General features: G+C 38.4%; 1 protein-coding gene across 2 annotated transcripts in view; it reads left to right on the top strand.

The window, feature by feature from the left end:
• Positions 1-8,458, top strand: part of ASZ1 (ankyrin repeat, SAM and basic leucine zipper domain containing 1) — a 38,850-nt gene extending 30,392 nt beyond the window's left edge. For both annotated transcript variants that reach the window (XM_005500870.3, XM_021285423.2), the window contains 4 exons: positions 599-711; positions 5,787-5,892; positions 6,324-6,437; positions 8,144-8,458. In XM_005500870.3, coding sequence (XP_005500927.2) covers positions 599-711; positions 5,787-5,892; positions 6,324-6,437; positions 8,144-8,311 — 501 coding nt within the window. In that variant the 3' untranslated portion in view covers positions 8,312-8,458. The remainder of the gene's footprint in view (positions 1-598; positions 712-5,786; positions 5,893-6,323; positions 6,438-8,143) is intronic.
• Positions 8,459-13,616: the final 5,158 nt, after the last annotated feature.

The following is a 13,616-nucleotide window of genomic DNA, read 5'->3' as shown; positions in this document are numbered from 1 at the left end:
GTAGATATAACTTTTTTTTAAAAATTAGATTCTATAATAAAATAAGATTTTTAAAGAGGTATTGTATCTTATGAGACCCATTTCTCTAACTGTAAAAAAATACACACCCAAAAGCTTGTAAAAGCACTTCTTAAAACCTGGCCTCTTTCTGTAAAATTTTCTGTTTGATGTTGATTTGACAGTTTCCGTTCTTTCTGAGTTAACGCTGTGTCACCATCATGATGATTGGTTCTTTTCCAATAAGAGATTACTGAGATGACTCTGAAACAGATGAGAATAACATCCTAAAAACACAGGGGTACTTGTAAAAACTGCTTTTTTCTTTTTAATAAACCTTAAGCAGATTTTCTGAGTATCCTGTGCAACTTCATTTTGGTTCTTCCTCAGTTCTTTGTAATTTTGTTTTGCATTATTGAATAATTTTTGTGGTTTTATTTTTTCCATTGGCAGTTACATACATTGTAGTTGGTTGCAATAACTTAAGAGCAACTTATTTTGAGTTTTAATAGTTAGAAGCTCACACAATAAATGGTACTATACTGTTATATCTAATATGCATTAAAAGTAAATCAAATTTGGGATTACTCTTTCAACTTAGATCGGCATTACAAATCCTCGAGATCAACAGACACTCCTAGATGCTATTAAAGAACTACAAGTGGAAGAATTAAGAATTGAAGACCTCCCTGAAGTGGTAAAGGTGGAATTGAGGTATTAACTGTATATCTAAGGAAATGGAAGTGAAATATGGATTATTTATGGTGACTGTGTTGTTTTCTCTAGCTCAAAGGTAAAATTCTCTTACACCTTATCCCATGCATAACATTCATGAGAGTACATCAGTTAGTGGAGTATGAGGGCTGGTTTAGGTGTGTTTTGTACAAAGGAAGTTGGAAGCATAGATTTCTGTTGTAGGTATCTGTTTATGGGTTATATTGCCATTATATGCCATTGCTTTGGCTGTCTTTTTGGGTGGTGGATTCTTTCTTTGTACCTCAACAGGGTTTCATGACCTTGCTTTGCAGGGTTTTTACTATTATACCTTGAGTTCATATCATAAACTCTGAAACTGGCTTCTCGTGCTCCACTATTAATTCGTTCTTTCATTTCTCTGATAGGCTTCAGTGAGCAGATTTTGTTATTTCTCTGTGATCTTGCCCTCCTTGCTTCCCTGTGCTTCAAGAACGTAATTTACTCTTGCAAACCCCACATGGTGTGATCTCTGTAATTCTGTTTTGTCTGTAGACAAGACAGGCTCTAATAGTCTTGCAATCAAATTTGTCTGATTGCAAGATGCAATAAAAAGTTGTGTGGGAGGGAGATGCGTGTCTTAAATCATAAATGTGCCTTTTGAATAGGTTCAGGATTTGTTCTCATTTTTCTCTTCCACTGGAAGCAGTTTTAACTCGCTTCTAAAATACCTCATTTTTTTATATTACAAATTAAGAACTTCATAAGGTGTTTTCCTTATCATAGATTATATGCATTGGTAGAAATAGGTTTATAAGGAAACTGTTTTTTAAGAAAGCGTTACTCCTGTCAACTCTCACTACAACTTGATATTTTTTACATTATTGATTCATTCTTATAGTTTTAAGTATCAACTCTGCAATACCCTTTATACTTGTAGTATAGTCTTGTTCAATTGCATGAAAGCCAGGCTGGAGCTGAGAGGAACATCCCTCAGAAACCTTTTTAAACTTCATCAGTTCCCTAAGCACTGGTAGAGCACTTCCCACATGCAGCGAATGAAGGCTGTATCAAGTGCAGAGGTGTCTAAAGACTTCTTAAACCTCTACCCTCTATTGTGCTGTGTAAATATAATTTTTTGCAGAAGAGAGTCCTAGACTTGAGTTTAGATTCTGTACTCATAACTTTCCTCTTTTTACTTCCCAGAACTACAGTGGAATTGCTCCTGAAAATGGGATTTGTTTGATATTTTAATTTGCAAAAGTTTTAGAATTGACTCAGGCAGAAAACTCTGGCTTGCCTTTCAGAGACATTAGTCAGTTGGGCTGTGTTTGTTTAACTTGGAGAATACCGGTTTGGAGATGCTTCTCCTTCCTCACTCTGTAGCTGCATCACTAGTAAGTTAGATTCTCTGTGCTTCTTTCTTTCTTCCCAGTCCCACCACCATTTGCATAGCATTGTGTTACCTTACCAGCCTGGCTTGAAAAAACTCCTCATTGCATCCAGTCTACTCATTAAATAACTTTCTACTGTCTAGAAAAGTAAGAGTTCAGTTCCTCTTTAAAGTGTGTGTCACTTGAGAGGGAGCTTTGCAGCCTGCTTCGGGTATGTTTTTGCAGCGTGGTGCTGAGTTTGAGCTGTGGGATGTGGGAGAGCTGGGTGATGGTCTTGACTCTTGACTAGTGACCTGACAGCTGTCCTGCTCCTTGGTTAGATATTTCTTCCCTCTCCAAAAGACTGGGGAGAGCTGTCTGCGTTATTTGGATACTGTAAGGCTAGACCCTTTGTTAGTCATGGTGTTCATTGGACCAAAGAATGTGCTTGACTTCAAGTTCATTCTGTACATGTCAGCATCCTTTGCGGGCAGCTGAACCACACAGACACTGTGCGTTAGCAGTCATGTCATGATGTGGTTCTGCCAGAGCATTGTCTTTTGTGCCTTGGTTACATGAGTCTGCCTAGCAAGTACTGCACTCCCATGGAGTCGTCCTTACACGTACCGATTGCTCCAGATGCTGGCGTGGTGCCCATAGCTGTTTCCATTACTGTGTTTACACAAAAGAGGCTTTGCAGCATGCTTCAGGTACCTTTTTGCAGCATGGTGCCAAGTTTGAGCCGTGAGATGTGGGAAAGCACGCAAGGCATTTGGGAAGCTCTTGAAAGACGGAGGTGGGCTGGGAGAACAGGGTGTTCATGTCCTAATACAGGACCTTGACAGTGCTTGTAGTGTGTGAGAAGATTTCTCCATCAAAACATGTACCTGTGTACTTCCAGAAGAGAATCCAGGTGCAAACTAATATGTGTGCTGTAAGGCTGAAGAACTAAAGTTTCACCACGCAAGAGGGTACAAACCAGTATGATGTGGATACACCATAAATACTCTGACAGCACCTGAGCTTTGCTGCTGAGCTGAGATAGTAGGCCAGCCATATGGGTGACTGGCTGTCCAAGTTAGGCACCTTTAGAAAAGGATGTCAGCTCTTCAGCAATAGATAATTAGCTGCAGTTTAAGAGGACTTTGCCCAGTTTAAGCTTCATGCATTTTTGTGCTAGAAATGTATGTTTTTTTCAGATTGGTCTTTGGTGGTGTTTAGTATACACATTCAAGCAGAGAGCTTACCAAGGTGAACAGAGGGAGTAAGTGGAGAAACCCAGAAAGTTGACAGTTCACTGCATGTATGGCCAAATACAATAAAAAACCCACATGATGTCCTGTAGAGCCTCACACACCAGTGACGTATGGAATTCCTAGTGCAGTATGGTTTTATATCATATGTAGTTCTTAAAACCAGAAGATGATTGATTGGTTAAAGATTGAAGTACACAAAATATGACAGCGTTTCAGTTATAGCAAGCACTGCATAGTTTTCTAGAAAACGGCTTGACATGTATTCTTGGAATCTGACCTTGAGACTGAAATCATAGACTATGTTTACATGCTATTATATAAAGATTTTACTTCCCACTTTTTCAAAGTCATCCTGTGAGAAGGAAAATCAGTCATTAAGTCATAGAAAAACTAACATAGTAGAAAATGTTGAACTGATTGATTATAAACTCACAGTGTCTAGCACTGTTTAGCCACTGGTGTTTTGACAGCCATTAATTCTTTTAAAAAGTGATTATTTTTTTGAAAGCGCTATTTCGATTTGCAAATATAAGAACATGTTACTGCAACAGATACAAAATTATAGGAAAATATTTTGAAGAACTATTATTACTATAATAAAGAAGCATGAGAAGTAGAAATGTTTGGGGTTTTTTTCTCCCCATTTCATGCCCATGACATATTTTATTTTTGCTGCGAATCCTTCCAGAATTCCTAAAAATAATTTCCTTTGTGACAAAACGGAGAAGGTGCCATAACTGACCCTAGCCAACTAAAAAGTTATCCTTCTAAGTATAAGGAAATTTTCATGAGCGTGGCTTGACTGTAGTAATATGAGAGAAACTGTCAGACTATCTCCAGCTGTGATTGTTTTGTTTACTGTTCTGTTTTTTACCCTAAATATTCAGTTCAGTTATATTGTTCTGAAATAAATAATTATTGTATTAAACAAGCTGATAAGCTTCTTACTTCCCTGTCTTCATAAAAACCATGAACAGACTTGGTTTTTAACCTCCAGAATCCCTTCTGATGCTTCTATATATTTCTGGTTTAAGTGTTTAAGTTGTAACAATTCAGCGGAGTTGCAAATCAGGGATGTCCTGAGCAGTGGTGGAAACTTTGCTCATTAATGGTCTTGTGCCAGAGTTAAAGGAAAGCGCTCTATGGGCTAAATTCAGTCTCTGTTTAGGTATTTGCACCACACTGGCATATAGCTTAGTGTAGCTGTTTGGCAAATTTAATGTGTACCTTTTTGCCATCAGAAGCAGCAGCCAGGAAGGTGCCGTGAGGATGTTGCATTGAAGTTTAGTAGCAGATTGCCATTGGAAAAGAGGAGCATTGGGGTCTGAATTAATTTATGCAAATCCTTCTGTAAATATAATGGGAAGTCCTTGTTTTACCCCTGCTTGTTATTCACTGGAGTGGCTTATAAGAAGAGGAAAATTTTCTACTGAAGACACAGGCACTTCTCAGAAGTTTCATGTTTTGAGAGCTCATTCTTTAAAAACAAATGGATGATCTTCTTCCTCGCCCCCTGCCTTTCCTCTGCCCGGTCAATGGTGACAACTTTATAACTAGCACCAGGACTTGTAAATAACACTCTCTGAGGCTTATAAATTGACTGCGTGTCATGTGGAACCTCTTGAAACTTAACAATGAAAGTTTTCTGTTAAGTCTTTCTATCCTTTTCTCTACTCTTTGGCAATACTGATCAAACTAATTTTCAGAGCTGTCTTCCTGCTTCTGTTTGACCACTAAGTATATACTTCCTTCAAAGTAGATAACATGGGGTATTTTAGGCTTTGAGGAATGTACTTCCAAATCCAGGGGCCAAGTCAGTATTATTGGATTCTTCTCTCTCCCACTGTGCTGAAGACTAAATGACTCTAACCTCGTCATTTCAGTTCTAGCTACAAAGTACAAACCAGATTTTCTTTTTCCCCTACTTCCTCAGAAATGTGAGCTGCAGGTCAGGAATTTTTATATGTCAGCATAAAATTGTCTATAAATTCTGTTTCTCATGTTGCGAGATTGATTTGTACACACATATGCACAGGAAAACAGTGCTGCAGTTATTATGCAATTATAAATGTGTTATAAAATTACTCATGCATCAGGTAATAAAATGTCTTCATTAATACTACAGGATTGATGAGAGTTAGAAACAGAAGTGGAGGTTAATAGAATGTTTCCAAAAAGCTTTTGGGTGACACATTTTCAGCTTTTGGTGTGTCTAACCAGCTGAATGTTCCGGATAACTTAATGATCTGTTGTCCTTCCAAAAGGGGTGGTGGTGCAGAACTTGCTAAGATGTTAAACGTGGTGTTTAACTACCCTATGTTAAAATGACACTGCATTTTTTTTTAAATGCAATGAAAGTGCATGTCTGATTTGTTCACTAGCCAATGTTGGAAATGCATAGATAATATTTAGCTTGCAAAAAGTTACGGCCTTTGACAAATAACAGAATATCATTTTATTTTTGTAGTGGAGATGAATTCCTCAAGTTTCTTCAGAAGTTGAATAAAGAGTGTAGTAAGCTGATCATTCCTGTGCAGACCATGAATAAACATTTGCACGAAAATTCTCACAAGGTACTCAAGCAAAAAAAGAAATACAGGTTCAGAGTATATTATTCTACTCTAGAATATTGTTCTAACTTGTAAAATGAAAAATACAAATACTCATTGACCATCTTGATTATTGTATAGTTCTATAGCGCTGTCCAATGTTCTTTCTCAAAAGGACACATTTTTTTTAATAATGTATTGCAAATATTTAGGCCACTGAATTAAAGGAGATAAATCTTTTTTCTTCGTGTTTCTGCTGGTACGGAAATTAAGGTGACAAAAGATGCCCACAGAGGCTGACAGAGTAGTAGATCACGTGTGTATATCATACAACGAAAACACGGAATAAATGCAGTTATAAACTTTTTCTGACACCCTTTTATGATACATTTAACTATTAAAATATAAAATCATAATGTACAGTAATGCTGGTAAATAACTGTAACTGTTAATAGATAGTGCTGCAGTGGGCACCGACTGAAAGTTTTATTGAAGTCTGCGAAGACTTGCTTTGCAGCGTTGAAAAGCTGGGAGAAGAAGTTACCAAACTGAAGGACCTGGTGGAGAAGGTGAGTGTGTGAGTGAGGCTGTTAAAGACTGTGTACCAGTTTCAAATGTGATATCCATCAACGAAACCTTGGTCTGGCACAGGCTCTTGAGCTGTGGCCTGGACATTGCATTTACCACTCCCCCTTCACCCTTTCCACGGACAGAATGAGCAGTAATCTAGAATATTCCACAGCAGCATTAGACAGTCTTTCTACCACAGGAAAGAATTAAGTGGAATGTATCCCTATGCTTTTAGACAACCACTGTGGCATAAACACCACTCTGAATAGTTACACTCTTACTTCTTAGTTAAGGAATCTTTTGTTTGGAATTATTGACTCACAAGGAAGATACTAAAGTTTTATGGATTGAATGGGAGGCATCCCAGATAACTCTGCAGAGTGACAAAAGAAGAGGGTGGGAGAGGTCAAGTCTAGATGTTAGCACCACATCAGTCATTCTCAAACCAACACAATGACACCTTCTTGTCAGATGGGGTCATTTTAAGTAATAAGCTAGTAAAAGGAATGGCGCTGGGATAGAGTAAATGGAGCATCAGTGTCAGAAAGGAATCTGTTGCTGAATGAAGCCATGTGGAACTCAGACCTTGAGTATAATGCTACTAATGTGATTTCCTGTAGTTTAAGTAAAATTAATGTAATATAACGGCTTTCTCCCAGTAAATCACTTGACACCAAATATGTTTAAGAGGTAGATGGAATTTGTGGCAAAGAACTTTTTAGCTATTTATGTTCCTTTTTTTGCATATGCAGAAGTCAATTGTATGTATATATTTGCCTCCTGGATGTGTAGGTGAGTTACAAGGGCTGAGTGAGATCTGAGTTGGGTGCCACTTGACTTTGCTCTTGTCTGTACTTAAGGTTTTGTAGCTGTCAAGATGAAGCACAGTGGCTTTTGTACCCAGTGTCAAACATGAGCCTTCTAATTACTTCAAAAATGTAATTCCTGTTCTGTTAAAATACTGTAATGTTTCATGACTTTCACTGATAAAACATTTTTGTGCTACTTAACTTATGGTGGGACACTTTTGCATGAATATACCACTGAAACATTTATTATGAAAAGTGTCAATTTAAGTGAAACAGTTAAATGTCGTAGAGAAGTTTGTATGAATTCCCTTCAGTACTGTTAAGCTTAGTCACTAAAAGACTTCACCAGCAGTACGTATTATGTCTGTAGCATATAATTTTTGAAAGCATGGTAGATGAGATGGCCTTTCAAGCGTTATAAACTGAGGTGGGGAATTAGAACCTAAACCTGTTGCACTTCATGCCAAGGCTTCACTCAGCTTCAGCCCGTGTCTAATCTGTTACATATTTAACTGCCTGTTTTAACAAACAGTTGGTTTAGTAATTAAATGACTAAAGTTCTGGTTAAATATTGAATGATTAGCATTTAAATGTTTTGTTACTAGATTTTTGCGGCATCTATTAGCAGTGTGTTTTACTCCTGAGGAATTAACTTTGTAAACAGTTTGTTTTTCTAATATATATTACAAAGTGATTGAGTATCAGATAAGAAAAAGGTTTGCACACATTTCTTTCAATAGAAGCAGAGCAGAGGCAGACAATGGGAAAAATATGATATCAATCCTAGATGCATGCAGGTTCTTAGGACTGGGTATGTCATCACATACTTAAGAAGCTTTCACACTAACTTATTTTTCTTTGCTGTATTTCTTACGTGAACTTATCATCTGCCTCAGCATGAACAGATGAATGACCCCAGCCGAGTGAAACTTCCAGAAAAAGCACCCACCTTGGAAAAAAGATTAGTAAAAATGGGAGCAGTAACATTGTTTGGATTTGGTTTTTTCTTATTTGTAACTAAGTTGGTGGTAAAGAAAAACCTGACTTTAAGTTTAGTGCTATGAATACTGTTGGAAGACTTAGTCACATTATGCTTCTGCTTAGTATATGCAGTTGAGCTGAAGTCATGTGAAAACTTGTGTAGTTTCTCATCATATCTGTATTATTTGCATCCACTAAGTACTTCAATATAGAAATAAAGTTATTAAAACTGAAAACTGCTACTGAAATGTATCTTAGGGTTTTATTTTCAAAATTATTTTTGGTATAGACTGTAGGTCTAAAGTCTTGTCAAAGCTGCTTCTGGTTTTTTGCATGAAGTTGTAATTATTGTTTCATAATTACTTGTTTAATTTTTACCTTTAACTGTTGTTCAGAGATGAACATAAGCAAGTAATTCTGATTATGTCATATGTTTGTATTTAAAATTATGATGCAGGTGTCTTTTGGGGTTGGGAGGGTTTAAAATATATTAATTATCCTATGCAGTTTTATGTTAATAAGGATCTTCTCTCTTGCAGTTTTTCATATGAATCTATCACATGAAAAACTTCTCCGTGAAAAGTACTTTTTTTCCTTTGTCAGGATCACAGGGCTGTGGAGATCTTGTTATACCTTGCCTGAAAAGCCATTTCTCACTGAGCTATTATATTCAAATTATGCTTGAAATCTGTTTCCTTTGGGATACTGACTTCTATGAAGAGTTTCATCACATCTATTAAAAGGATTGTAGCAGTCCTTTGCTATAAGAATGCAAGCAACTTAGAAGGCATGTTTTGTCTTGGTCTGGTCTTTCACTACAACATGCTCAATATTTTCTTAATATTTTCTCCACTTAAAAAGGTGTTTGTAATTCTGCAGTGAAACATTAATATCTGATTTTCATCTGGTTACCAGAGCAGCTTTGTTGGAAAAAGGAGAATTGGTCTAAGTTAATTCAAATCAGTTATGTTTTTGCAGACTTCAATAAACATCTGTAAAAATGCTGGATATTTCTGAAGGGACATTCTTCTATCAAAATAAAACAGGAGGAGTCTAAATAAATGAACACACTCAATGGGTGTGTCATGCTTTAGCTTTCTGTTTTTAGAGAAGTTGTCTGAACTCTTAATCTTGGATGTTCCCTCCAGACACTAGTAACGAGAAGATAAAAACCTGAGTAGTACTCCAGTTGTGGTCACACTTGTTCTCTGCTTTTTGTTTCAGAAAACAAGGTTGGGTGTTAGTCTATTTCCTTGTCACTGCAGTTGTTTTGCCTCCTTTCTTCCCAGGTTTCTCCTTCAATGCAAGGAACTTCCTACAGAGTGATGAGGCCAGAGGCAAATACAACAGAAGTTTTTGTTTGTTGTTTTTTTCTTGGTTTCTTGGGTTTTTTTTCCTATTCTGTTCCCAGCTTTGGATCAGAGGGGATAAGCTGCATTTTCCACCACCACCATCTACCAGCACACATGAAGAAAAGCACACGCTATCAGCCTACTGACTTGAACCAGCAAAGTGTTCTGAGAAGTTCTCTCTTTCTTGATATTACCTTTTAATTAATCCTGAACTAATGAGACACTTATCACAAAAGGAAGAACCCATGGAAATGGCAAAATCTGTGGAAATACAAAAATCTGTGAAGTGCAGTTTTAATTGCTTATCATACACATGGAACCTTATATATACAGAGCCCTCTGCTTCTAATTAGTTCAAAATACAATTCAAATGCAGTTGGCCAGTGATGAGATGGCTCACAAGTATTACTGAACTTTGACATGTAAAACCTTTTGGGCTTTTCTGTTGGGTGAGGCGGAGGGAGTTTCCTTTTTTTAGTTTTGGGTGGGGTTTTTTTGTTTGTGGTTTTGGGGGTTTTTTTCTTCTTTCCTTTTTTTTCTTTTTATTTTCCTTTTTTGGGGGGGGGGGTGAGTGGGAAGGTGGGCAGGCATTTTGTTCATACTGTGTTCCCGACAGGTACTTTAAGTGGAATTATTTCAACTACTAGTAAGATTTCTGTGATACTGCCCTGGAGAAGATTCTGATACTTAGCCTCACTATTCCGTACTTCTTCACTTCTGTGAGAATTTGCATTAAAAAAGCCACTTCAAAGGACACTGAAAGAAGCTTCCATTTCAAGAGATGCATTTTCTGTCACTAGCAGATCTTTTCATTTGGAACTGTAACTAAAAATGTAAATTATCTTTTATCCACAAATTTGAAGATCCATGTTGGCTGAAGGCCTTTTAAGCGAACTTTGAAGATCTTGCAATTGAATAGGAAATCTCCAGAAAATACTTTTATCAGTATTTAATTAAATTATAGATACAACGATGAGAATGATGCCATCAGTGTAAAATTACCTATGAGGGAAAAAATAATGCATCATACTTGCTGATAAACATTTTCTAGTTTTGAGAGTTACAATAAAATGTTCTTTGTAGACATGAGTCAAAAGTCTGAACACTTGGAGCTGGCCTACAAAACACATTTGGGAGACACTGGTCCCGTTGGGTTATCTTATGTATACACACCATGTTGTGTGAGTAGGAAACGTTAAGAGCCAAATAATTTTTTATGGTAAAAAATAATCTTTATATTTTCTCCTTCAGATTCTGAACTCTGGCTTAAACGATGAATTTCAAGGTCCTTTATTCACTTCGGTGTTGTTCCAGTGCCTCTTTCAAATTCTCTGTTTGAGGAGGTATCACAGTATGGTGGTGATAGGGCAGGAGCCAAAGAGATTCCTTCAACATCTGTCCCCTGAGCTCCACTGTCAAAGTTCTCACCCCCAGCAGCACCCGGTGAGGGAGCCTGCAGATGATAATGTCCCTGCTGAGAGGCCTCCTTCTGAAAGTCATCAAATTAAAGCCATTATCCCCCAACAGTAAAAAGACAATCATTTGCACATCTTTGAGGAGATTGGAGGAGAATGCTCAAGGGCTTTGCATGCATTAAGCAGCCCTGTGCGGTATTGTCCTGCTCTCCCAGTAGTGCAAATTGAGATGTGGGAGGATTGAGTGGATTGGACCTGGGGCCACATCCTGCAGATACGTAATTGCTTAAAGGTGCAGCGAGGTTCCTACTTGCAATACCGTTGCATACCTAACTTCCCTTGATACAGATGAATATTCATGCAATGGCCGTTTCTGGATCTTTAGACTGTTATGTAAAATTAGGGCCTTGAGTGATCCTGTGGAGATCTGAGAGCTCCTGAAGATTTTTCTTTATTTCTAATTTGTCCTGCCCAAGATCAGCTGCAGGTTGTGTGTCGTCTGTCTCTTTCTGTGCTTTGGGATTTGCCTTGCTTTTTAAATTTGGCTTGTGGAGTACCTGGTCTGTCATGAAGCATTGCCCAATTATTCATGTCGGGTACCAATTGCAAACAGTAGACAGTAATTTTAGGTACGTACATTCTTAAACTGAGAAAGAGTTGAGCTTTTTTATTACGTTCTCCATTGACTTAGAGAAGTTCTGTGATTGCTTTTTCTTCTTCATCCAACTGCCTTGTTGGGGACAAGACTTAAGCTTGAGCTGTGCAGTTTATTCTTTTTCCTCTTGCCATCTTTTAACCCCTTCGTGTGTTCCCCAAAGCTGTAACTTGCTCATATGTGTAAGCAGGTATTTGCCTGCATTTGCTTTCTCTGGTACAGCAGTTCTGCAAAGTTACAGGTCATCTCTCCCAAACAGAGCTTCTGTGTTACTAGTCAAGTACTACAAATGTTGCTTTGGGCCTTGTGTGGTGGAAGATACTGAGTCTTCAGCCTTGCTGAACATGTCTCTTTCAGAATAAATTGAATAAATCCTTCTTATTCTGTGTCATGAAAGGGTGACTTAAGTGATCCATAGCTTGTTTGTGTTAGCTGTCTGCTTCTTGCAGGCTGTTTCAGTATTCATACAGGAAGAAATCTTTCTGCACAGAAAAAAAGCCTTGATGGTCCAGCATGTATCATAACTGCAGGTTTCTGCTTTTAAAGACTTTTACTGACATTTATTTGCTCTGAGGCATGGGGGGAAATGTATATTTGGAATTTTTATTTCACTATTCTAGAAACAGGAACTTCCAGGTAACGGGTCTCTGTGTTTTACGGACCAAAAATGAATGATAAGTGGTGAGGTATGAAGTGGGTTATTACTGGCATTAAATGAATAATTTGATGTGTATCATTAACAGCTTTAATAACTGTTAAATTAGTTTTTATCCTGATTAAAAAGGTGTGGTTTCATGTAATATAGAGCCATAGTCTCTGTGAGCAGGACTTGGAGGGATCCCTCTGGGAAGGATTTTCAGTTATTTTAATCTGTGCTGCTGACTGATATATATGGGAAGATGCTTTCTACTTCAGGGTTGGGGGGGGGTCTTACTAATTATTCTTCTCAGATGAGCCATCCACGCCTTCAGCTTTTCTGAAAGCAGTCCTTTTTTTGATGTAAAAATGCAGGTTTAACTACATTATTTTCACTATTGTGTTGAAAAACCTCAGGTCCATATCATAAGGTATATTAGATATTCAAAGAATTGGGTTGACAGTGTTCCTGGCTACTCCACTGTCATCTCTCTTGCACGTGGCACGAGTTCTTGACTGGATGAGTGGTTGAAGGCACATCAGCCTGCTCTGGCAGCACGGGAGGCTACCAGCCCCTCAGGGCTGCATTGGGTTGAGGGTGAGATCCTTCTCAGCGCTGAGGAGACCACAGCTGGAGTGCCCGGTCCTGTCATGGGCTCCCCAGTATGAGAGGGACATTGACATACTGGAGTGAGTCCAAAGAAGAGCCATGAAAATGCTGAAGAGCTTGGAGCATGTGAGCTACATGGAAGAGCTGGGAGCTGGGATTGTTCAGCTTGGAGAGGGCTCAGGAGGATCTTCTTCATTTGTATAAATACCTGGGTGGGGAGTTGAAGATGGAGCCAGGCTCTTCTTGGCAATTCTCAGACATGGGCCAAGAGGTCATGTGCCCAAACTGAAATGCAAGAAATTTCATTTAAACGTAAGGGGGAAAAAATATCCCAGGTCAGACGCTGGAGCAGGTTTCCCGGAGAGGCTGTCTCTGTCCTTGGAGGTACTCGGAACTGGACACATCCCTGAGCAACCTGCTGGCTGACCCTTCTCTGAGCAGGGTGCTGCACTGGAGGAGGTCCCCCAGGATACCTTCCAACCTCGTCTGTTCTGTCATTCTGTACAACGAGAGGGGTTTATAGAAATAATTTGTCTAAGGTGAATGCATGCGAGGCCAGCACAGAGTCTAGTGATCAGAGAAGGAATCTGGACAGCAGTAAAACCAGACTGCAGGTGTGGTAAATGATTCTTCTGGAGAGGAAGGAGCTGCTGCTGTGGTTGATAGAGGTAAAGGAGCTCCTGTTCATCCAGGAGGGTATCTCAGAAAGACCAAACAGGT

The sequence above is a fragment of the Columba livia genome, chromosome 1 (genome assembly GCF_036013475.1).
Source record: "Columba livia isolate bColLiv1 breed racing homer chromosome 1, bColLiv1.pat.W.v2, whole genome shotgun sequence".
NCBI classification, from domain to species: Eukaryota; Metazoa; Chordata; class Aves; order Columbiformes; family Columbidae; genus Columba; species Columba livia.
This window is presented reverse-complemented; position numbering and strand designations above follow the sequence as displayed.